Raw genomic sequence first — 25,980 nt, forward strand, 5'->3', positions numbered from 1 at the left:
ATAATGGAAAATACATCAAAGGATTGTGTCTAGGGTTCAGCTTAACATTAGCCACCATCGGCTGGAACTCAATAATGCAGAATGAGGTGTTTTATTTCTATTTGGCTTGAGAAGTTTTGATTCATAATGCAAATTATCCGCTGGCCTTCGCTACCTTTGCATTACAAACCTGCCTTTTCTGCTTTTTCCTAAGCTATATGCACAGAGAGGCTCAAAAGGCGAGGACCCCCTTATCTAACACACTTCTGAAAACATGTCTGAACTGACAAAGAACAAACTTGGGGTGTGGAAAAATAGCCCTTGAGAGTTTGCTTTTCCAAATGGTCCCCACAAAACAAACTTTATTGGAGACAATTCCGTGGAGAGCCTCTGTATTTGGGAAGTAACAATAACTTTACCATGAGCTGGTGGGCTCATGACTTAACACTGGGCTTCAATAAATTACCCAAAACAATTGCCCAAACTGTGAAAGGAGGCCCCAGTGAACTGGACACTATAGAAGGCTGGGCAGGGGAGAGGACACCAGACTGCCATTTGTGGCTCTAGCCCCTATTACTGTTAGCGTTACATTCTGCCTTTCTCTAGCGAAACTTCAGTGCTGAATCAGGTCGCTCCAACCTTCAGCTGAATTCTAATCAGAACACTTTCTGAAGGAGACAAGCTGGAAAAGGCAATTAAAGCAAGAATCAAGACCTGCCGTTTAATTCTGGGAGACCCCTGAGCAACTTCTACCACGAATTTCTGCTATCTGACAACTCTAAAAGGTCACATTCTTCATTGCAGGTTTCCTGTTACAACCGAGTTGCTGGGAGCCCAAACGGCCACAGCAGCACTGGTGGCGAAACTTTCCACCGACTTCGTTCCTTCTTGCAGGAATCCTAATCACTTTGGAGAACAGTAGGGTTTGGAGACAACGGCACCCGCGAGCAAGTAGCTACGGATTCCAACTCTTGCCCGATTTGTTGCTCAACGCTCCACTCTGGTTGGCTCGTTTCCGTTTGGGGCCTGCGTTGCGAAAAGGCATGGTGACAACGCATCAGCAGAAACAGCAGGAGGAGCAACAACACGGACATTGTACGCAGAAGGATTATCGGACCATGGCGCTTTTAGTGAAATAAGTGCTTCATAAATACACGAGCAGTTTTTGGCTTTGATGGATTCTCCTCCATTTAAGAGTCGTCATAGAGAGGGTTGTTGTAGTTTCCCCAGGATCCATAGTCATGGTCATCCAAGAGTCTTCCATACGAAGAATGCCTGAGGGTGAAACAGAAACAGAACCGTACTCCGGTCAGCCTATGCTTATTACAGAAATGTAAGGTTCTGGAGTAAAAATTATAACAATAACAATCCCTCTTTCACCTGCCTCCTCCCTCTGTCCTTTTGGGGATTGTACTTCCATTACTTAAAACATCCAGGCTGATCAGACATTTAAGAGTGCTTGTGAAAGGACTGCTATCTTAGAAGATCAAGTTGTGATTACAGTGGTACCTCGGGTTACAGACGCTTCAGGTTACAGACTCTGCTAACCCAGAAATAGTACCTTGGGTTAAGAACTTTGTTTCAGAACAAAAATTGTGCAGCGGTGGTGCAGCAGCAGCAGCAGGCCCCATTAGCTAAAGTGGTGCTTCAGGTTATGAATAGTTTCAGGTCAAGAACGGACCTCCAGAACAAATTAAGTTCTTAATCCGAGGTACCACTGTACAGTGGTACCTCGGTTTACGAACTTAATCTGTTTCGGAAGTCTGTTCTTAAAACAAAACCATTATTATGCAAATGCTGTTCCAAATTGTAAAATTTCCCCACCATTTCTCATGAACACATTTTGGAAAGATTGCTTTCTGTACAAGACTCAACAAGGAGCTGAGTCACATCTTATAAGGGAGTGGGTATTGAAACTAGTTGCAGAAAAACAGATATTTTATTATAAATTGACATGGATATTTGCACGCACAGAGAAAAGAGTTTTGTGTTTTCTCCAATATTCTAAAGGCCAGTTCACAATATTGCATTGTCAACAGATGTTCCCTATATGTATGTATGTATGTATGTATGGGTATCTATGAAACTTCATCTGTGGATGTTTTATCATACGAAGCTCATGGAAATGTGCCTGAATGTAACCCAAAACCCCTTCTGACCAATCATGGATTTGCATCAATGTTACATATGCACATTCACCAAGCAGCAGATACGAACAGTTAATCAAAACAAGTCAACCCAAGTTTTAAGCACATTTCAATCACATTTATTGTAATAAGAAACTTACAGACATTTGTAAGTAGATTCCAACTTACATAAAATTATTGTTGTTTGAATCGGAATAATCTTACTGCTTGATGGAAAGCATTCTAATGTATCTGGTAAAAACTTTTCTGGTGGAAGTGGATGTGGTTATGCTTTTAACAAGTAGGATCACATATTACTCTGCAATATTTAAATCTCACTGGATGGAGGTCACACAAATGCAAAATGGAGACCACTCAGGTGTGACCAATATTCAAATGCTACTATCCTTTTACTGTGGAAGTTATATTTCTTCCTATGGGCTCCAGAGATGCATTCTAGTTAGAATGTTTTATTATTCTAATTATAACTATAATTGTTATTTAAAAGTAGCACTATATTTCTTCTAATACTTGAAATACAGTGTTTGTTCCTGATGAAAAAAAAAAATTAAAGAGAGGTGCGTTTTCCCTAATGAGGCCTCCCACCGCCAGTGCCTTTCCACCGTTCAGATTCTGTTCTTAGACTGAGGTAAAGTTCTCAAACCGGGACACTACTTCTGGTTTTGCAGAGTCCGTAAACCAAATAGTTCGTAAACAGGACTGTTCTTAAACTGAGGTACCGCTATAATTTAAAAAGTAGATCTAAGGATCTTAGTAGACCTTAACATGAGTCAACGGTGTGATGCAACAGCTGTTCAAGGGTGTATCAACAGGAGTCTAGTGTCCACATCAAGGGAAGTAATAGTCCAACTCTATTCTGCTTTGGTCAGACCCCATTTGGAGCACCGTGTCCAGTTCTGGGCAGCACTACTTAAGAAGAATACAGTGGTACCTCGGTTACATACGCTTCAGGTTACATACGCTTCAGGTTACACACTCCGCTAACCCAGAAACAGTGCTTCAGCTTAAGAACTTTGCTTCAGGATAAGAACAGAAATCAGGCTCCGGCGGCGCGGCAGCAGAAGGAGGCCCCATTAGCTAAAGTGGTCTTCGGGTTAAGAACAGTTTCAGGTTAAGAACGGACCTCCGGAACAAATTAAGTACTTAACCCGAGGTACCACTGTATTGACAAACTGGAGCGTGTGCAGAGGAAGGTGACCAAGATGACCCGGGGTCTGGAAACCAAGCCAAGGAATGCTTGAGGGAGTTTATATGTTCAGCCTGAGGTAGTTAATATGTTCAGCCTGGATAAGAGGAGACCAAGTGGAGGTATGATAAAAAGGTAAAGGACCTCTGACAGTTAAGTCCAATCACGAACAACTCTGGGGTTGCGCCGCTCTTCTCGCTTTACTGGCCATGGGAGCCGACATTTGTCCGCAGACAAGTTTTCCTGGGTCGTGTGGCCAGCATGACTAAGCCGCTTCTGGCAAACCAGAGCAGCGCACGTAAACGCCGTTTACCTTCCCGCTGGAGAGGTACCTATTTATCTACTTGCACTTTGACGTGCATTCGAACTGCTAGGTGGGCAGGAGCAGGGACCGAGCAACGGGAGCTCACCCCGTCGCAGGGATTTGAACCGCCGACCTTCTGATCGGCAAGCCCAAGGCTCTGTGGTTTAACTCACAGCGCCACCTGCATCCCTTATTAAGGTATGATAGCCATCTTCAAATATCTAAAGCAAGCTTGTTTTCTCCTGCTCCAGAGGGTGGGTCTCAAACCTATGGCTTCAAGTTATAAGAAAGGAAATATTGACTAAAGATCAGGGAAGGACTTTCTGACAGTAAGAGCTGTTCAGCAATGGAGCTGATGGACTCTCCTTGCTTGGAGTTTTTAAAGCAGAGGTTGAGTGGCCATCTCTCATGGATGCTGTAGTTGAGATTCCTGCATTGTAGGAGGTTGAAGACCCTCAAGTTCCCTTCCAATTCTAGGATTCTAAGTTTCTCATCTGTGGTAGCCTGTTGTCAGTTTGCGTTTGGTTATCAGTTGACACTCCTATTATTGTTGGGTTTTGGCACAGCTTCTATATGCCTCCCTGGGAATAATTTGGGATTGGGTACTCCTCATCAGGTGTCTATATGCTATCTGGATAAGAAGTGAATTTTATAGGGGCTCTTCCCACTTTCAGCTGTGGAGGAGTGACTGTAAGAACCATAGTTAAGAAGCCAGCCTTTCCCCAAGGAATAATAATAATAATAATAATAATAATAATAATCTATTATTTATACCCCGCCCATCTGGCTGAGTTTCCCCAGCCACTCTGGGTGGCTCCCAATCGAGTGTTAAAAACAATACAGCATTAAATATTAAAAACTTCCCTAAACTATTGCCTCTCCTCTAAATAAGGGCACCAATTCTTACCTGATCTTCAGGAATGCGGCTATGCCGAACACCAACAGAACCACTGCAATCACTGCGATGGTAATAGCTGCGATGCTGCCTGCACAGCAAAAGAGATGTATCAGAGATCACAGTTTCACCTTCAACCATCCAGATTATTTTTCATCCTACGATTCAGTCCACAGACACACTGCCCTCTAATGTAGAAAATGTGGCAAACCAAGGAAGCTTGTAGCACGGAGTGCTCAAAGCATATTAAGCGCCGACTCCAAATCCTGCGATTTGAAAATCTGCACGCACGCAGACAGAGTTTGAGATTTAAACAGTGTGGCGTAATTATAATAGCCACTAGCGCCTTTCTTCTCTGAGGTCAGTCCTATCATCCTCCGATTTAAGCAGCAGAGGTGAGGGGGAGAGAAAATGGTTGCTTGCTTAAGGCCATCAAGTGACGTGATGGCTATGAGATTTAATCTCTGGGGCTTTGAACGTCTGCGTTCAAAGCTTGTGCGCTCTTATTAAGTGGCTAATTGCTATTCCAGCTTTTTTTATACTAGCTTGTAAAAGCAAGGAGACAAGAAGCTACAGTTAGAACTGGATATGGAACAACTGATTGGTTCAAAATTGGGAAAGGAGTACGACAAGGCTGTATTTTATCTCCCTGCTTATTTAATTTATATGCAGAATACATCATGTGAAAGGCTGGGCTGGATGAATCCCAAGCTGGAATTAAGATTCCCGGAAGAAATATCAACAACCTCAGATATGCAGATGACACAAGCTTGATGGCAGAAAGTGAGGAGGAATTAAAGAACCTTTTAATGAGGGTGAAAGAGGAGAGTGCAAAATATGGTCTGAAGCTCAACATCAAAAAAACGAAGATCATGGCCACTGGTCCCATCACCTCCTGGCAAATAGAAGGGGAAGAAATGGAGGCAGTGAGAGATTTTACTTTCTTGGGCTCCATGATCACTGCAGATGGTGACAGCAGCCACGAAATTAAAAGACGCCTGCTTCTTGGGAGAAGGGCAATGACAGGCCTAGATAGCATCTTGAGAAGTAGAGACGTCACCTTGACAACAAAGGTCCGTATAGTTAAAGCCATGGTTTTCCCAGTAGTGATGTATGGAAGTGAGAGCTGGACCATATAGAAGGCTGATCGCCGAAGAATTGATGCTTTTGAATTATGGTGCTGGAGAAGACTCTTGAGAGTCCCATGGACTGCAAGAAGATCAAACGCATCCATTCTTAAGGAAATCAGCCCTGAGTGCTCACTGGAAGGACAGATCGTGAAGCTGAGGCTCCAGTACTTTGGCCACCTCATGAGAAGAGAAGACTCCCTGGAAAAGACCCTGAAGTTGGGAAAGATGGAGGGCACAAGGAGAAGGGGACGACAGAGGACGAGATGGTTGGATAGTGTTTTCGAGGTTACCAGCATGAGTTTGACCAAACTGCAGGAGGTAGTGGAGGACAGAGGTGCCTGGCGTTCTCTGGTCCATGGGGTCACAAAGAGTCGGACACGACTAAACAACAACAACAACAAAAGCAAGGAGAGGGATTGGGGGGACGACATTAATCTTTGTAGTGGGGGAAAACAGCCAATGACTGCCTGAGTATTAGAGGCCCTCTATCTGCTCTTTCTCTCGTCTCATTCACTAAAGGCAGCCTAGTAGGTTCCATGTCTTCAAGGCACTTTCAAAGTCAAGACTGGAGAACCTGTGGCTCTCAAGTTGCTGGGGCTCCAATTCCCATCAACTCCAGTCAGTGGTCAAAGAGGATGGGAGTTGCAGTCCAACAATATCTGAACTGAGGGTCCTGGCTGGTAGCCAGATTCTGCGCCCAGATTTGTAGGCACAGATCATCCTGTAGAATAACATAGCTTACTAAAGGTAAAGGGACCCCTGACCATTAGGTCCAGTCGTGGCTGACTCTGGGGTTGCGGCGCTCATCTCGCTTTATTGGCCAAGAGAGCCGGGGTACAGCTTCCGGGTCATGTGGCCAGCATGACTAAGCCGCTTCTGGCGAACCAGAGCAGCGCACGGAAACACCGTTTACCTTCCCGCTGGAGCGGTACCAATTTATCTACTTGCACTTTGACGTGCTTTCGAACTGCTAGGTTGGTAGGAGCAGGGACCGAGCAACGGGAGCTCACCCCGTTGCGGGGATTCGAACCGCTGACCTTCTGATCGGCAAGTCCTAGGCTCTGTGGTTTAACCCACAGCGCCACCCGCGTCCCACATAGCTTACTAGGGAAATGCTGAAGTCGCCCTCAGGGTCAATTTTTATGGTAGCCCAAATCTCAGTTGTACAGGTGTATGTATATATCTACCCCTGAGCTATTGCTGCAATCTGCTCTGATTGTATATTTTATCTTTATGAACTCTGTTTTTATTGTGTTATGCAAACTGGTCTTTGACCGTAATAAATTATCTATCTATCTGTGAACTGAGGGTCACAGGTCCTATTCCGGTCCAATAAACATGGAAGCCCACCATCTTAAAGACCTGCTAGATTTTTTCCACCTAGAGTGAGAGGGCAGGGCCCTGACTGAGTGACAAAAACTGAAGCTGCTGAACAGATGCTTGGGCTGGGGTATTGTTCGGGTTTCTTTTTCTTGCTGTTATTGAGATTAATTTGGCGGATCTTTATTTTTCGATCTTATGGTTTATGTGGAAACTGTTCAGTTTGGTAGTGTACTTTTTGATGTGTTTTATTTATTGCTCATGACTATTTTGTTATACTTGTAATTGTGTAAATCTTTTCACGTAATAAGTTGCCTCGAGTGTGCTTTTAACTATGGAAAGGTGGCATACAAATGAAATTATAATGATATTAAGGATTTATTTACAGCTTTCAAGAATGATCTCTGCAACTTCCACGATTATGATTTAAACTCTACAGATGAATTCAGACATCACTCTAAACCATGGTTAAGTTTAATTTTGCTCTGGCCTGTTGTGTGAATTGACAAGACATGGTTTGCAATTGGGTGGCAAACCAGAATTGGGAACTACAGGGAGAAGCCGTCTCTCTCCTTAGAATCTGTTAATAATTTATATTTTATTCTTGGCTTCTTTAGAGATAAATTTTTGCAGTGACTGAGGGCCAGACAGAAGCATTATAACCCTGGTTTATTCTAATTATGATCTGGCATGATGCATCCATGGAGTGATGGGAGAAACACAATAGTTGTGGCCATCGCTCTACAAGTTGCTGCATCACATACAAAAAGTAAGGGACAGGAATGCAACTTCAAAGTTGAGGGCTGAGAGGACGGCTAAAGAAAGACGACGAAACAGCTCTAAACCACGGCTTGCCTATTATATATTGTAGTCTGGGTTCTATGCTATGGTGAATAACAAACCATGGGTTAGTACAAGGCCTGCACTGAGTCCATTTTTCAGAAGATAAGCGAGAACGGTAAAATGTATCAGGGTGGACAGAAATTTTTTAGTAGGTGTGTTCTGTTCTGTATTATTATTAATTAAATTTACTGATTGCTTTTGCTTACCAAAGGCAACTCAAAGTGACTTACAAACAAAACAAACAAACAAACAAACGAAAACCCACATAGATATATTAACAAACCCAATTAAAACAATACATTAAAAATTCCCCATCCACAGGCCTGGTTAAAGACGAAAATGGATGCATTCTTTTCTATTTTGACATTTATTTATTTTTTAGGGTGGAAATAATCTGTCTTGAGTCCTTCCAATTATTTTTTAATAATAATAATAATAATAATAATAATAATAATAATAATAATAATAATAATAATTTAAAACAATAATTTAGGGAGCCTTATGAACTCCCTAAAACAGACAACAACAAGCCGCAAGGTCGACAAAACCATTGCCGTGCAAAGCGCGGAAACAGACCAACTCACCCGAACTCAAGGCCCGTTGAACTTCTTGTATGGTTACCCCCACAGAGAACGTGGTACTGCCAGTAGGGGAGGTCGCTGGAGTAGCCTTACTTGACATAGCCGCTTGCGAAGAAATAGTAGCCCCTTGCATGGAGCCCGGGGAGGATGCTGCCACAGATGTTTCTCCAGATGTTGCCTCTCCAGTAGGGAGTTTGCTGGAGGACACAGCTGCTGGAGATGTTCCTGCACTCGGCACTTGGGTGGTGCTTAGATAGGTGGCGTTAGTAGGAAAAGGGTTGGTGGACGATCCATTTAGAGTAGGCGAAGAACTGACTGGTGTGGTTCCCGAGTGAGGAGTGGCGCCTGTGACCAGGCCGGCAACTGATGTCGCAGGGGCTGATGTGTTTTCCGTGGTTTGTAATCCAGTGTTTGGCTGCGGTGATGAATGGGTTGCTGCTGAGCTATCCGGGGCCGTTGCTCTTGACAGGGGCGTTACAGCTGAAACGGGGTTTGCAGTCAAAGCTTCCACTGTGGTGTTAGGAGCAGTGATGCTATCCTGAGTTGAAAATCTCCATGGGAGCGAAACTGTCATGGCGGCTCCCTTCTGGGTGCTCAAAGGAGTGCCAACACTGGTTGTAGCAGCGGAATCATTAAATTCTGTTGTTCCTGAGGGAACCGTGCTTGAGGGAGGAGGTGGACCAGGTGAAGAGGCACAGGAGACATTTAAGCCTGCACAGGTGAAGCATACGCACAATTATTACCTTCTGGATTTATAACCAGTTGGCCGTATTATTAGTGTGACTGGGAAACAGAATCTGGAGGAGATGGGTGGACGATGCAGGTGGATTGGAAGGGCCGTGAAGGAAGGAAGGAGGCTGGATTCTCGATGACCAAAGCAGGGATATTGCAGGTTGAGTTCCCCAACCCAACAGTGCCTCTGAATCACCCCTATATTTTCTCCCGTCTAAATGAATGGTTTACCTGAGACCCTTCACCAGGTGTTGCCAGGTATCAGAAGGTGACATATCTGAACTACCGGAGAGAAGACCTTTTCTGTGGCGGCACCTCAGTTGTGAAGTTGCTTCTCCAGGCAAATTCACTTGGCACTATCAATGCATTTTGAGTGTCAGGCAAAATTTGCCTGGTTAATAAAAACAGGATTCTTTTATTGATGTTTGTAGAGAATCCCACCGCCGTATCCCAACTGTGGCAGATCCCACCTATGTACACACTCTGTAGTAACTGTCACAGGTTATCTTTTGGGTTTTGTGTGAGGAAATACTTACTCAGACAAAAGCTGGACGAATAAGAAATATTTATTATATAGAACAAAGTGGATAAAACAAAGGATGTTATCAGGAGATAATGTCCTTTCAGGAAACAGTTAACCTATTAATAATTATACTAAATCTAACGGATGTTAAAGTAAAGGTAAAGGTAAAGGACCTCTGACAGTTAAGTCCAGTCGCGACCAATATATGTTATATTGTTTGCTAAGAAAATTATGTGTCTGTAGTTATTCCTGTGTGTTATTTGGTATTTGTGTTTTTTTCTTTTTTCTTGTTGTATCAATAAAAAAATCTTTTTTTTTTTTTTAAAAAAAGGCCAGTCGCGAATGACTCTTGGGTTGCGGCGCTCATCTTGCTTTACTGGCCAACGTTTGTTCGCAGACAGTTTTTCTGGGTCATGTGGCCAGCATGACTAAGCCGTTTCTGGCGAAACCAGAGCAGCGCATGGAAACGCCGTTTACCTTCCCGCCGCAGCTGGTACCTATTTATCTACTTGCACTTTGACGTGCTTTTGAACTGCTGGGTTGGCAGGAGCAGGGACCGAGCAACGGGAGCTCACCCCGTTGCGGGGATTCGAACCGCCAACCTTCCAATCAGCAAGCCCTAGGCTCAGTGGTTTAGACCACAGCGCCACAGGCTTCTAATCTAGCACAGCTTCTTTTAAACTTCAGTTGCTTAAGTTTAGTTATTACGCTTCAGGTAGATCTTACAGGTTTCTAGACTAGAAGGTAAATGCTCAGCTTACTCCCAGTTATTCCACTTCTGTTCCATAACTCAGTTGTTGCAACACATCTCACTACTTTGGTTCTTAAACAAGGTGGCCCAACTTTATCAACCACACTCCTGAGGTGCTTCCAGCAGTATAATGGACACAGTGGGTCACCACACCCCTCTTAACTGGTTTGGGGCTCTTCTCCATCTAGGAAGAACACTCCCCTCGTGCCTGGGTTGAGACCCAAGTAGGCTTTATCCTCACAACTTCTAGTTCTCTTGGCTCTAACTCAGCCCTCTGTGGATCAAGGATTCAGTTGTCAGGGGCTAGACGGAGCCTCCATAATTCCTAGCTTCTCCCCACGCTCCACGCCGACTTGCATTAGCAGAGTCAACTGTGAAAAAATAAGGGACACAGGCAAATCTAATCAGCCCATCCAGGCTGCAAAATCCAGCTGGTGGAAAATTTAAGACTCCCGGCTTCCTTTTTGTTTGGCAAAGCACTCACTGAACCCTGCTTGCCCAAACGTCGCATTTGTCCCGTCGAGCTGAACCTTAGCTCATTCATTCTGGAGCGAGCGGAGCCTGCGTCGCTAAATCAAGCCCAATTAACTTCCTGTTTTCAAAGGGTGAAGACAGGCGTAACATTGCAACGGGGACCACAGCGCGTTTTCCGCCCACAGGGCAAGAACAGAGCTTAGTATGACTTTGCAATTTGTGCCCCCCCCCCGCAGTTGCACGCCAGCAAGGTGAATGCCGCCTCCTCCCTCGATCTTGGCCTCTCCCTTCAGGCCTCAAGGCAGGCTATCTTTAAATAAAACTAAAGCGAAAGCAGCCCACCCATTCTGGCTTTATTTGCTCGCCCTTCGTTAGATGAAAAAGTGAAAACTTTCCGAACCGGCCAAACTACTCCAGCGATTGACAGGGAAGTTGTGCCAGCCAACTGGTGTCAGCCACAGCTGTGGTTTCCCTCAGTTGAGTGGAGCAGATTCTAAAAAGCCGCAGGACGCTTTTATCGTTCATCTTGAAAAAATTATAGCGAATGCAATTCCAGCTCCCCTTTGCCTATTGCTCTACGAATGGGAAATCTGCTTTCATCCAAGATTTTCATTTTCCCAGCAAGCAGGGGCAGCACAAGACATTTTGGCACCTGAGGTAAAATGGTACTTCTCTCTCCCACCCCCCAGTGTACCCCTAGCCAGGAAAGAAAAAGTGAAGATCTACATCAGGACGCGGGTGGCACTATGGGTTAAACCAGAGAGCCTGGGACTTGCCGATCAGAAGGTCAGCGGTTCGAATCCCTGCGACGGGGTGAGCTCCCGTTGCTCGGTCCCTGCTCCTGCCAACCTAGCAGTTCGAAAGCAGGTCAAAGTGCAAGTAGATAAATAGGTACCACTCCAGCGGGAAGGTAAATGGTGTTTCCGTGCGATGCTCTGGTTCGCCAGAAGCGGCTTAGTCATGCTGGCCACATGACCCAGAAGCTGTATGCCAGCTCCCTCGGCCTGTAAAGTGAGATGAGCACCGCAACCCCAGAGTCGGTCACGACTGGACCTAATGGTCAGGGGTCCCTTTACCTTTACATCAGGAACAAGGGGAGAAAAGGATGTACATCAGCAGTGCTCAGTGTTAGAAACTCAGATATAGAGGCTAGGTGCCAAACGGAACCTTAAACCAGGGTTGCAGTCTCCAAAACGGAACGTCTAGTTCCTGTTTGGGGGCAAGACGGCTCTAGACTCTTATTTTTCAAATGAAGGACTGATTGTATTGATTATTAGTTAAGCATACGGCTAATTTAAAAGACAACCTTGAACTAGGTTGAGAACTGTGAGAACTTAAGGAAGAAGTCACTTGATTCAGGGACATATATTACCCCTACCTCTTTTTCTTAACGGTCCATTCATAACGTAAGAATATTATTCACAACTGTGGGGAGGGCACTGGGGGGGTAAAAATAAGCTACAACAACTGTTTGCCGCTCCTGCTCAGGCTGCACAGAGGCAGCATTTTGCTTCATGAAATTCACTCCGATTGTGCAGATAAAACACAACTGCTAGAATTTTACAGGGTGGGGTATTAGTGTGTGGAAGCAGTGCCGATCCGATGATCCATCTTCACTTGGTCGCAAGTGGCTGATAGCCTGGTCCAAAATGTGCCAGGCGCCTGGCTAATATCAAACACTGGCAGTGACACCTATTTGCCAAGAGATGGCTGTACAGGTGGCACTGTGGGGTCAGCCGAGAAGCTGACCGATTCAGCAGCAAGAGGCGATGCGTTCCTTGAAGGCCAGCTGCCTCTGTGGATCCTGAGGCCTGAGGATCCCCTCACTTTTCCTCATGGGTGCACCAGAAAGCCTCTCTCCTCACCCACTGTTACACCGATTTCCATCGTGGAAAATGAAACCCAACGTAACAGTATGGTTAAAGGTAAAGGGACCCCTGACCGTTAGGTCCAGTCGTGACCGACTCTGGGGTTGCGGCGCTCATCTCGCTTTATTGGCCAAGAGAGCCGGCGTACAGCTTCTGGGTCATGCGGCTAACATGACTAAGCCGCTTCTGGCAAACCAGAGCAGCGCACAGAAACGCCGTTTACCTTCCCGCCGGAGTGGTACCTATTTATCTACTTGCACTTATGTGCTTTCAAACTGCTAGGTTGACAGGAGCAGGGACCGAGCAACGGGAGCTCACCCCGTCGTGGGGATTCGAACCACCAACCTTCTGATCAGCAAGTCCTAGGCTCTGTGGTTTAACCCACAGCGCCATCTGCGTCCCAACAGTACAGTTAGGCAATAATAATAATAATAATAATAATAATAATAATAATAATAATTTATTATTTATACCCTGCCCAGGGCTTCCCCAGCCACTCTGGGCGGCTTCCAACAAAATATTAAAATACCATAATACATCAAACATTAAAAGCTTCCCTAAACAGGGCTGCCTTCAGATGTCTTCTAAAAGTCTGGTAGTTATTTTTCTCTTTGACAGCTGGTGGGAGGGTGTTCCACAGGGCGGGCGCCACTACCGAGAAGGCCCTCTGCCTGGTTCCCTGTAGCTTTGCTTCTTGCAGTGAGGGAACTGCCAGAAGGCCATCAGAGCTGGACCTCAGTGTCCGGGCAGAACGATGGGGGTGGAGACGCTCCTTCAGGTATACTGGACCGAGGCAGTTTAGGGCTTTAAAGGTCAGCACCAACACTTTCAATTGTGCTCGGAAACGTACTGGGGGCCAATGTAGGTCTTTCAAGACTGGTGTTGTGTGGTCCTGGCGGCCACTCCCAGTCACCAGTCTAGCTGCCGCATTCTGGATTAGTTGTAGTTTCCGGGTCTCCTTCAAAGGTAGCCCCACGTAGAACGTATTGCACTAGTCCAAGCGGGAGATAACCAGAGCAACCCACTCATAACATCAAACAACGTAATTATTATTTATTTGGACCTGGGTGGTATTCAAGCATGTCACATGTGCCTGTCTTTGGACAGAACTAGATCCTGAAATTATGCCAATTGTTTCTTTGTCCACTTGCTTGACAGGAATTGTACTGTCAAGAACTGTCGCTGAAAAATGCAGAACTGCCTTGTGGGGTTAATAATATACGCACTCAAGAACAATTTCTTTTGTCCCTGTGGAAGTGTATCTATTAAAAGTCATTATCGCTTTTGTGCTAGGAGGACTACATGTTCATGAATGAAATTCCTGAACCTTCTGTACTTCTCTTTGGTGGCAGTGAAAAATAGCTAGTATCAAAACTTTCCCGTCCTTCTGAGATGGTTAATACGTCTGTTTGCTCCCTCACACTTAACCATTCGGGGACCAGAAGATACTGATCTGAGCATTTCAGATAATCCACAAATTTCTCCCACCCCCAAGATTTCAAAGAAGTTATTTTTAAGCTTCAAGTGAATTGGTCACGGCAGGTGTTTTCCATTTAAGAGTGAATATAGATGCAATATTTAACAAGGGAGCACAGCAGCTTCATCATCCATGGTGTTAATTCTGGCTTTGCAACTTGCAGAAAGTCAAACACAGGCTCAGCTGCCACTCACTGCCTCCCCCATCAGTCATGTATTAGATAGCCAGTCCTGCTTCTATTCCAAAGTGCCATATTTACCAATAACTGTATAAATACATCCACACCCAATCTTACTTTAAAAGGTCCACAGATACGGTTGCAAAATTCCTGTGAGAATTGAGGTGGCTTCCTCTTGAGTCAGCCATACTGCAAAAACCACCCCTCAAAAACATGATCCCAAGGCAGAGGAACATACGATTGCACTGATAGTGACGAGGGTATTTTGACAAGCAAGACTTCCCTCACTTTTGTTTGAGCAAGGTGTCATTACAGTGGTACCTTGGGTTAAGAACTTAATTTGTTCTGGAGGTCCGTTCTTAACCTGAAACTGTTCTTAACCTGAAGCACCACTTTAGCTAATGGGGCCTCCTGCTGCTGCCGCGCCGCCGGAGCACGATTTCTGTTCTCATCCTGAAGCAAAGTTCTTAACCCGAGGTACTATTTCTGGGTTAGCGGAGCCTGTAACCTGAAGCGTATGTAACCTGAAGCGTATGTAGCCTGAGGTATCACTGTATTTTGATACCAGTAAAAAGGTAAAGGTAAAGGGACCCCTGACAGTTAAGTCCAGCCATGAACGACTCTAGGGTTGCGGCACTCATCTCCCTTTACAGGCCAAGGGAGCTGGGGTTTGTCCTCTCCACAGACAGTTTTTCTGGGTCATGTGGCCAGCATGACTAAGCCGCTTCTGGCGAAACGAGAGCAGCGCATGGAAACGCCGTTTACCTTCCCGCCAGAGCGGTACCTATTTATCTACTTGCACTGGCGTGCTTTCGAACTGCTAGGTTGGCAGGAGCAAGGACCGAGCAACGGGAGCTCACTCCGTTGCAGGGATTCGAACCGCCGACCTTTTGATTGGCAAGTCCCGGGCTCAGTGGTTTAGACTACAACACCCCTCGTGTCCCTTTGATACCAGTACAGTATATTAAAAATGTTTGGGGACGTGGCTGGAGTATAGTGGTAAGACATCTCCGGGTAGCGCTGAGACCAATTGCAGCGCTTGCTTGCCAGTCCAAGTAGGGAAAACTGGGTCCAGCGTCCAACTCTGTAGAAAGTACCTTCCTATGTTCCTACAGCATAAAACCTAGACAGCATCTTAAAAAGCAGAGACACCTTGCCAACAAAGGTCCGTATAGTTAAAGCCATGGTTTTCCCAGTAGTGATGGATGGAAGTGAGAGCTGGACCATAAAGAAGGCTGATCGCCGAAGAATTGATGCTTTTGAATTATGGTGCTGGAGGAGACTCTTGAGAGTCCCATGGACTGCAAGAAGATCAAACCTCTCGATTCTGAAGGAAATCAGCCCTGAGTGCTCACTGGAAGGATAGATTGTGAAGCTGAGGCTCCAAGACTTTGGCCACCTCATGAGAAGAGAAGACTCCCTGGAAAAGACCCTGATGTTGGGAAAGATGGAGGGCACAAGGAGAAGGGGATGGCAGAGGACGAGATGGTGGGACAGTGTTCTCGAAGCTACCAGCATGAGTTTGACTAAACTGCGGGAGGCCGTGGAAGACAGGAGTGCCTGGTGTGCTCTGGTCCAGGGGGTCACGAAGAGTTGGACACAACTAAACAACAACAACAATGTTCCTACAGTCTGATTAATGCATTGCCTTGGTTTAATTATTTTCAAATGCAAACACAATAATTAAAAAAAAGGCCCTGGCTAACTCCAGCCAGTGACCAGCATCCAACAACGAAATAAGTAGCCGATGGAAAATAACCCAGCCTGACTTTTTAAAAAGCATGTGTAATGGTCTATATATAAACAGACAGCATGTGCAATTAACCTGTCTTCTAGGTTGCCTCCAGCAGATAAACAGCTTGGCTTAAAAAATTCTACAACAGGATACATTTGCCCTGAGAACTGGGAAGTCTAAGGTTTAGCCTTTTGGTTTTAGCATTTACTATAATCTTCAGGTCAAGTTACTGAAACTGCATTTGGGAGTTGGGTGTGGGATAACTTTTGACACACTATAGTGGCGTCTGAAGCCTGTCAGCTTTCTTACTCCCAACCTGCAGAAGGCTGACTAGTTGTTTTAATTGAAACATCAGCTGCTTTTTAATGTTTGTTACTGCCGATCAAAATTTAACTAGGTTTTGGGGCTACTTGTTATTACATTTCTTATCACTGGTTTAGGTTTTTGGGCTGTCTGGTGGACAGGAATATGGCAAAGAAGTAGAACGGAGTAATTTTCTTTTCTTTTCAAACTGCCCTTCAAGAAATAATAAATTTCGGATCTCTCTGGCTGGTGAAAGGCCTGTTTGCTCCATCTGTCTCCCAGCATTAGCTGGTTGGCACTTGATAAGGGTTTGGGGTTGCCAAAGATTCTCTGGAAAAGCAGCAACAGCAACAGAGGAGGAGTTTTGAGGGCCACTCCAAACTGTGACAATGAACAGATAAAAGACGTTGACTTCTCCACCCTACCGGTCCTTATCCGGTCCCCTTCAGAGAAATAAAGAAGCAGCCCTAGTAGCTTTAGCAATGCAAGAGTCTGGTAGCAAATTGCTTTGTATAATCATATTCATTATCTGGTCGCCAGATTCTGTGTGCAAATCTGTAGGCGCAGACCATCGCCCAACTCAAAATAGTCCGGCATGAAAATCCCCAAACTCGGTTCCATGGGTGACTCTGAGTCAACTCCCTGGGATAGTTTATTGTTGTACATTGTTTCTAAGTTTATTGTTGCACATTGTTTTAATTGTCTGTTTTAACCATATTTGCACATCAGTTTCTAATGTTGTGAGTGTCCTCTATTTCAGAGGCTTCTAGTCTGCAGCCTCTTATACTTGTTTTAACTGCAAGTCTTTTAGTTCTTAGGCCCTTACAGTTGATTTAACTGCGCGCTTTTATTTGTTTTTAGCTCTTATCTGTTTTAATTATCAGTTTTTATCCATCCATTATCCGTGTTTAATCTTGTATTTTCCCCCAACGTTTTATCCTATGCTTGTTTCTTTGTCCTTATTTGCTCTAACAATTATTGGTTAAAAAAATAAATCCTAACTGCTATTTTATTTATATTTTGTTTGTTTGTTTGTTTTATTTGTTTTTTATCCTGGTCTGTGACCGTAATAAAGTTCATTCATATTCATTTTATATTGGTCATTCCGTTTGCTGTAATTCCACCAGGGTGCTACTGATGGGAGGGTCAAAACACATGTTTTGCATGCAAAATGTCCTCTCCCCAGTCCCCAGTGGCTGCATGCAGGGCTGGAAAAGATGCCAGTCTGACTGGCAATATGGAGCTGGATGAGGCAATGGTCTCACTTGGTACAAGGCCCTATGATGGCGGGATTATACTATTCCTCATGTCTGCAATGGAATTTTTTCTCCAGTGAAAAATCTCTCCTTTCCCCGCTCTGCAGAGCTAGCAGGTGAGTTTAGGGCAGGCGTAGGCAAACTTGGCCCTCCAGATGTTTTGGGACTACAACTCCCATCATCCCTCGCTAACAGGACCAGTGGTCAGGGATGATGGGAACTGTAGTCTCAAGACATCTGGAGGGCCGAGTTTGCCTAGGCCTGGTTTAGGGGTTTGGTGGGATGAATCACAGAAGGAAGAGAGTCAAAACCATATCCCAGACCTTCACCTCTCTGATCTGCAGGGCAGAGCATCCCTACAGGGTTGCGAATGAGCAAAAAAACCCAAATAGCCAGATATCCTTATCAAGCCTATAATGTTTCTGTCTGGAACTCAGCCTAAGTGGGACTGAATTCAGAAACAGAATGCTGGTAGAGCCATTATACTCTGAATGATTTCCTGAAGCAATTAAGGTTTGATGTAGGGACAAAATGGGGGGGGGGAGGAGAGAGAGAGGGAGGGAAGCACATTGTTGTGCTTCAAGCCACAGAAATACAGTAGCCGCTGTAATTTTCTGTGAAGTCTGTAACTTGAGACGTTGCCTTGCTGCTGCGACGAGCTGCGATAGCAGATCCACAGGGATGTCTGAACTGGTTTTCAAACCTAGGCATTGCCAAAATACAATCAAGATTTGCTTGATGACAAGCCTGTAACATTCTGTAATTGGCAGAACGCATGCAAAGGGCAAGAAAACAGAGTCAAGGCAGATATGTCTGCTTCGAGGGTGGAAAGACCTTGGAAGAAGCTGTCACGAACTGGCCGTTACTAAAACGCGCTGTAGCTTATTGTTATCGGGACACTTAATTTCACATCTTCATTTCTGTACAGTAAAATGTCAAGATGACTTTCCTTTCCTCTTACTTACTTTCCGTACCCCACCCCCCAAAAACCACTTTCTTTTAACTCTCTGCTTAATAAGGTCTTTGCTGGGAAATTTAACCTGTGCTGACGTCGCACGGTTGAGTGTTGTGTTTGCTGAAGGCAGGGTGAAACTGTGTGTGACACAGCTATTTCTCTGATTTAAATCTGCCCTCCCAAACCTGCTATTTGAGCCTGACATTGCACCTTCCTATTTTCACCCTGTGAAGATAATAAGGGGTTTTCTGTTATGTTTTGCAAGGGGTGGGGGGGATTATATCAGGGAAATACCATGGGAGAAAAGGATCAGACCCCCCCTCTCCCCCCAGTGCCAATTCCTTAATCAAAGCTTACAGTCTCCTACAGCTGCTTTGAAGTTAAGACAAATAAACAAGCTGAATGCATGTGGAAAATTCTGATCATAACTTGTCTGCCCCTTCCATTCCAGAGATACGGCATTTAGTCGCACAATGGCGGCAGTAGATGCTATTATTTAAAAATTCTTCTATTTTCCCTTTTATTTTATCTGCTCTGTGGATCCCATCCCCTAGCTTGGGGGTATCTCAAATTGAGGGTTTTACGTAAATGTAAAACTGGTTCAAGCATTTGAGCACATTGAGAAATGACGGAAGATGTTTCCAATGGAATGACACCTTGCGCAAATGGAAGAGGCCACTGGAACAAATTTTAGCATACATGTGTGCTTATGTAACAGTTACAGTGATACCTGGGGTTACATAAACTTCAGGATACATACGCTTCAGTTTACAGACTCCGCTAACCCAGAAATATTACCTCAGGTTAAGAACTTTGCTTCAGGATGAGAACAGAAATCGTGCTCCGGCGGCACGGCAGCAGCGGGAGGCCCCATTAGCTAAAGTGGTGCTTCAGGTTAAGAACAATTTCAGGTTAAGAACGGACCTCCAGAACAAATTAATCCGAGGTACCACTGTATATAGAATCTTGGTCCTCCGGATGAAACTTGTAGTACAGCCGTACCTTGGTTCTTGAACAGAATGCGTTCCAGAAATCCCTTCCACTCCCAGAACTGTTAAAAAACCAAGATGTGGCTTCCAATTGGCTGCAGGAACATCCTGCAGCCAATCGGAAGCCATGCCGGACGTTCAGCTTCCTAAAATCACCCGAAAACTGGAATACTCATTTCTGGTTTTTGATCGTTCAGGAGCTGAAATGTACTTGTTTCAAGGCGTTCGGCATCCAAGGTACGACTGTATTTCCAAAGTGACTTCAATATTAATGTCCAACCTTCTACCAGCAGGTGCCACCCCAATCGATGGTTTGGGAAGGTGGGTCAGGGTGAAGAGTGTTGGACAAAACACCTGTGGTCAACTCACTTGCTGGCAGAGGGATCTAGGAGGTGAGAAGGAGTGCTGCTTATCCCTTCGCCTTGCCCTTTCTTTACCAGGTCTTGGTGAACAAGCCGGTCTGGCAGGTAAAGGTAAAGGGACCCCTGACCATTAGGTCCAGTCGTGGCCGACTCTGGGGTTGCGGCACTCATCTCGCTTTACTGGCCGAGGGAGCTGGCGTTTGTCCACAGACAGCTTCCGGGTCATGTGGCCAGCATGACTAAACGGCTTCTGGCGAACCGGAGCAGCACACGGAAATGCCGTTTACCTTCCCACCGGAGCGGTACCTTTTTATCTACTTGCACTTTGACGTGCTTTTGAACTGCTAGGTTGGCAGGAGCAGGGACCAAGCAATGAGAGCTCACCCCATCGCGAGGATTCGAACCGCCGACCTTCTGATCGGCAAGTCCTAGGCTCTTTGGTTTAACCCACAGCACCACCCGCATCCCAGGTCTGGCAGGTAAGGAAGGGCAAAGGGGAAGAGGGAGACTTTGCAAGACAGAGGGAGGCAGGAGCAAAGGGTCAGCACAGAGGGAGGGAACCTCATTCCCTCCCCACACCCTGATGACCTGTGAGCCCCAATGCATTCTCCTATTTTTAAATCAAACTTTAAGTTTTTGCTTTAACCGCTGAGCAAATTCTCTCACGCCAAGTCTTTAAAAATGGACAAAGGTGGTGTGAATTGCCCTTGTGATAATCTCTATCCATATGACGGGCATATACTAAAATCAGAGAGCAGCAGGAACCAGGAGTTTTTATTATTTTGTTGAGAGAACACACTATCGCCTTTCTGCAGCTAATAATCACTTTTGCAATGCAGTGTTAAAACATGGGTTGCTTATTATTTTTCACTCGTCGTTTCCTTTGCTGGAACTGTCCATCTGCCAATAACCACCTGTTTCTAGGCCTACTCTCCAGCTCAGTGATGGCCAAACTCGCCCCTCCAGATGTTTTGGGACTACAACTCCCATCATCCCTAGCTAACAGGACCAGTGGTCAGGGATGATGGGAATTGTAGTCCCAAAACAGCTGGAGGGCCAATTCTATGATTCTAAGCACTTACTACATTCAGGTTTTCTCTTGCTGTGTTTGAGGCAGGCATAAATGTCATAAAGCACATTTCGTGACATAATTTCTATCCAGCCAAAGTTAAGTGCTGAGGGGTAGTTGAGGGGAACGACAAAGTGAGTTCATTTTCTGCTGCTTTTACATTGACTGAGATTAATGCGACTGAACTCTCTGCTGCGTTATGTTGCAGAATTGGCACCAGCATAGATATATTAAGACTTTCCTTTGGAGAATGGCATTATGGGAGATGGAAGACGTGAGAGGCTATATGCTAAACTGCAATTAATCTGATGCAACAGCCCTATAGCATGTGGGAAACAACAGCCAGTCTCTAAATTCACACATCATGGGTTAGGCCAAGGGTCAGCAAACTTACCGCGCCTCGGGCCGGTGTCTTCAACGCCAATCGCACGGCGGGCCGGAGGGCGTGTGCCCACACACTATTTCCAGCGCACTTCTGGGTCAGAGGAGCACCGTAAATAGCTTGTGCGCATGTGCACGGGCCTCCTCCGACCCGGATGTGCACCAGAAATAACGTGTGTGCATGCGCAAATAACGCATGCGCATGTGCACAAGCTATTTCCGGTGCTCCTCTGACACGAAAGTGGGCAGTGGCGCAGCGCAGCGCTGGTAAGAGCGGGCGGTGGAGGTCGCCACGGGCCAGATAAACGAGTCCGTCAGGCCTTATCCAGCCCGCAGGCCTTAGTTTGGGGACCCCTGGGTTAGGCAGCAAGGCACTCAAAAGCACTTGCCACCGTAACAACAGCAACCAGTTCTGAACTTGAACGGATGACATCCACCGGTACACGCTGCCTGAGAGGACTAAATTCTCGCTGAGATGCTAAACCTATGCCTTGGTTCTAGGATGTACCACATCAGACCAGAATTTGCAGGACTAAATGCCCTGCCACACATTTCCGCCCTCCGAATCCCTGGACCTGGAAAACCAGCTGCCGGGGAGGAGAATTCCAGCAGAATATTCTCCTTGATATACCAGTTTTCTATCTGCAGGTGACTTTTAAACATGCCCCCACCTGAACCCTGAAGTGGTTCAATCCAGAGGTGCACCAGCTCAGTAGAAAACAGGTCAGCGTCTCCAACCACTCTGTGCCTTTTTGGCTGCCACGCAAAGTTTTCTGAAAATGCTAGGATTTGGCATGAGGATATTTTTTGCAGGGACAGCAATACTGAACTATAATCTTTTCCCCCAGCATACTCTGTTATACTGGGAGTTGAAGAAGGGAAGGTTTATTCTAAGTTTCCCGTAAGAAAGGCTTATCTGTTTACGATTGAGAGCAGCCTGCATTCTCTCCCAGTAATTAGATTGCATATTCTTGGAGTCACGCATCCCTGTCGGTCTTGCGTAAATCACTCTCTATAGCTCTATAGTTCTGGGCAGCTGCTGCTTAGGAGATGACATCCCATCACCACATTAATAAGCTTCACTGCCAGGCCTATTTTATTGAGTTTACTGGTCTCTGCTTTCTGTCACCAAAGCACTGTGCAAGCCAGCCGATAACTCCACTGACAGGCTTGGCCTCGACTGCGACAGCACATAGCCTGTTTTTGTACGGTGTTTCCACTATGAATATGCATTTAAAAGTGGACTGTGTAGCAAAAGCTATGGGGAAAGGCATGGGGAAATGCACTCTATAAGTGTGGGATAACAACTCCTTGGCGCAATATTGGGCAAGAGATGTTGGACACAATATAATGTTTGAAGACTGGGAAAGGTTGTGGAGGAAAGGGGTTAAGTTCACTGCATGCACGGTGTTAAAGGTGTTATGAAATGAAAATGATGTATAGATGGTACTTAACCCCTGTAAAATTAGCAAAGATTACCTGATAACCTATGTTGGAAACGTAAATAAAAAGAAGGTACTTTTTATCATATGTGGTGGACCTGCCCCAAGGTGAAAGACTTCTGGGGAAAGATATATAATGAATTGGAAAAAATATTGAAATATCCATTTATTAAGAAACCAGAAGCCTTTCTACATGGAATAATAGGTTTGGAATTGCCCCCAAAAAGATGTTAGATTGTTTTTGTATGCCACAACTTCAGCTAGAATTTTGCTGGCCAAAAATTGGAAATTACAAAAAGTACCAACAGTGGAGAAATGGAGGATGAAGATGATGGAATTTTTGAAGCTAGCCGACCTTGACTGGAAGTGTCCATGACCAGAGGGAAGAGGAGCACCAAGAGGAGTGGAAGAAAATCAAAGACTATTTAGCTAAATATCTTAAGATAATATAAACAGAATTACTTGTGAGTACCAAATAGGCCTGGGATTTGAAAATGTGGTATGTAAAATATTATGTTAAAGTTAAAAATGAAAAGAAAGTAAGATGTTAATTGACCAAGTAAATTTTATGTGAAAATAGTTTTGGAAAACTGTTACAATGATTTATATGGAAACTCAGCTGGGGGATTCGAGGAAGTCACTTAACAATGTTAACAAAAGTGGAATTACTATAATAAGGATAAATGTTTGTTTGTTTGTTTTCTTTTTCCTATCTGTTTGTTATAAATTTGGAAAATTAATAAAAAAAATTGAAAACACACACACAAAAAACAACAACTCCTTGGCGCAGAATCGTCTAACCTCCCCACAAGCAAATCAGAATGAATGATCAATATATAGTTGATGCTGTCTAACTTTCTTGCAAACTTTGCGCCAACAAATCAGGATGTAGGCTCAATTGAACAGATTACCTGAAGCACCTGTTGTCCTTGGCGGCTGCCATTTAAATTTTTTGGGGACAGTGGTTGGACTGACTGGAAATGAAGTACAGGCCAACCAACAGCCACCTTCTTTCTTGTCATTCTCGGCTGGAATCCCTGTTGTGTTGGGGGTGGTCTGTGTGTGGGTGTTTTTTTGGGGAATGGTGTATATTGCTTTCCTTGTTATTTATTATTATTTTGGTCTGAGCCCCCCCCGCCCAAATATGGTGGTGGGGTATTGTCTGTTTGTTTTCCCCTGTGTTTTGGTAGTTCGGGACATTGTGTGCGTTTTGCCAGTTTGAGCATGTCCTATCCTTCTTCTTGGGAGAAAAGCACTGACAAACCTAGACAGCATCTTAAAAAGCAGAGACATCACCTTGCCAACAAAGGTCCGGATAGTTCAAGCTATGGTTTTCCCAGTGGTGATGTATGGAAGTGAGAGCTGGACCATAAAGAAGGCTGATCGCCGAAGAATTGATGCTTTTGAATTATGGTGCTGGAGGAGACTCTTGAGAGTCCCATGGACTGCAAGAAGATCCAACCTATCCATTCTGAAGGAAATCAGCCCTGAGTGCTCCCTGGAAGGACAGATCCTGAAGCTGAGGCTCCAATACTTTGGCCACCTCATGAGAAGAGAAGACTCTCTGGAAAAGACCCTGATGTTGGGGAAGATGGGGGGCCCAAGGAGAAGGGGACGACAGAGGACGAGATGGTGGGACAGTGTTCTCAAAGCTACCAGCATGAGTTTGGCCAAACTGCGGGAGGCAGTGGAAGACAGGAGTGCCTGGCGTGCTCTGGTCCATGGGGTCACGAAGAGTCGGACACGACTAAACAACAACCACATCCTTCTTCTGTGAAATGGGTACATTTTTTGGTGCCTGTGACGGTTCCATATATTTCCGGAATGTGCCGCCCCTGAGCCTGAAAAGATTGTGGAGCCCTGTCTTAGTCTGAGGGACGTACTGACCTGAGAGACAGCGCCGTCCTTCCACACAGTTCCCATTCTGTCCAAAGCGGTTTTAAAGGGATGGCTTCTCAACGGTTGCCAAACAAAGGAGATGGAATTGCACCTCAACTGACCCCAAGAACTCAAGCTATCAGCTCTATAGCGGGGGCGACTCCAAAAAGAACTGTAAAAGCAAACATTTTGGGTTCTCGAGTGGGCTCAAAAGCCATGCTGCTAAATGTTGAACTTATTATTGAATGATTATTCTTTTCATGTCACCACAGTGCCCTCAGGTCCCAGAAGCCAGGCTTCCGATTCTTGAAATTGTTTAGTTTGCTGTCACCCGCCAGTACATTAAAGCAGCAACAGGGCACTAGTTCAGAATTTAAACCCATAATGAGGCAACTGGCTCGTTTTGTAGCTTTTCATCTCAGCATGAGCTTTGATCTCATTAAGACAACAGTTCATAGCATCAAATCCTTCTAAATTATTCTTCGCCACCCTGCTTTTCAAAATGGAGTGTTTGTTTCTTAAGGCAAGCCGGTCTTGTGTTTAACAAGCTTCTTTCGAGTCCATGAGAAAAAGAAAACGCCTTAACAGTTAAATCTCAGTTGCAGTCCACAGGGATTTGAAGAACCATTATCCAGAAAAGGGGCAGGACCCACAACTAGTCATCTAAGGTTTTTAAAAGAATAGCAATGGATTTCTTACAGGGGTCAAAGCAAAGTGCCACATTTTTTTCTGGTGGGAACCAGAATAGATCCAGAATTATTAAGTACAGTGGTACCTCGGTTTACGAACTTAATCCGTTCCAGAAGTCCGTCCTTAAACCGGGGTGCGCTTTCCCTAATGAGGCCTCTCGCCACCGGTGCCCTTCCGCCATTTGGCTTCCGTTCTTAGACCAAGGTAAAGTTTGCAAACCGGGACGCTACTTCCGGTTTTGTGGAGTTCATAAACCGAATCGTTCGTAAACAGGACTGTTCTTAAACGAAAGTACCACTGTATTGCTGAGTGTTGAGAGTTCGTTTCTAGAGACACGGCGCTGGTATCTCATTTATGTACAGGGCATGTGAACACATGCACGGTTTTTGCAGGAAACAGCTGTCCCTATGTAAAACTGGGGGGACAGACGGACAGACTGCTTGTCCTATGGTGGCTGAGTGGCTAAGAGTGTGCATATATAGCAGGGAATCTATTTTCTCTGTGTATAGAGGAATGCGTCTCTGTGTCCAGC

General features: G+C 45.1%; 1 protein-coding gene across 1 annotated transcript in view; it reads right to left on the reverse strand.

Annotated features, from left to right (window-relative positions):
• Positions 1 to 686: 686 nt before the first annotated feature.
• Positions 687 to 25,980, reverse strand: part of PARM1 (prostate androgen-regulated mucin-like protein 1) — a 38,569-nt gene continuing 13,275 nt past the window's right edge. The window contains exons 2-4 of the mRNA XM_053363075.1: positions 8,389 to 9,096; positions 4,524 to 4,602; positions 687 to 1,254 (exon numbers count right to left, since the gene is read on the reverse strand). Of these exons, the coding sequence (XP_053219050.1) occupies positions 1,170 to 1,254; positions 4,524 to 4,602; positions 8,389 to 9,096 (872 nt within the window). The 3' untranslated portion in view covers positions 687 to 1,169. The remainder of the gene's footprint in view (positions 1,255 to 4,523; positions 4,603 to 8,388; positions 9,097 to 25,980) is intronic.

Source organism: Podarcis raffonei, chromosome 13 (assembly GCF_027172205.1).
Source record: "Podarcis raffonei isolate rPodRaf1 chromosome 13, rPodRaf1.pri, whole genome shotgun sequence".
Classification (NCBI taxonomy): Eukaryota; Metazoa; Chordata; class Lepidosauria; order Squamata; family Lacertidae; genus Podarcis; species Podarcis raffonei.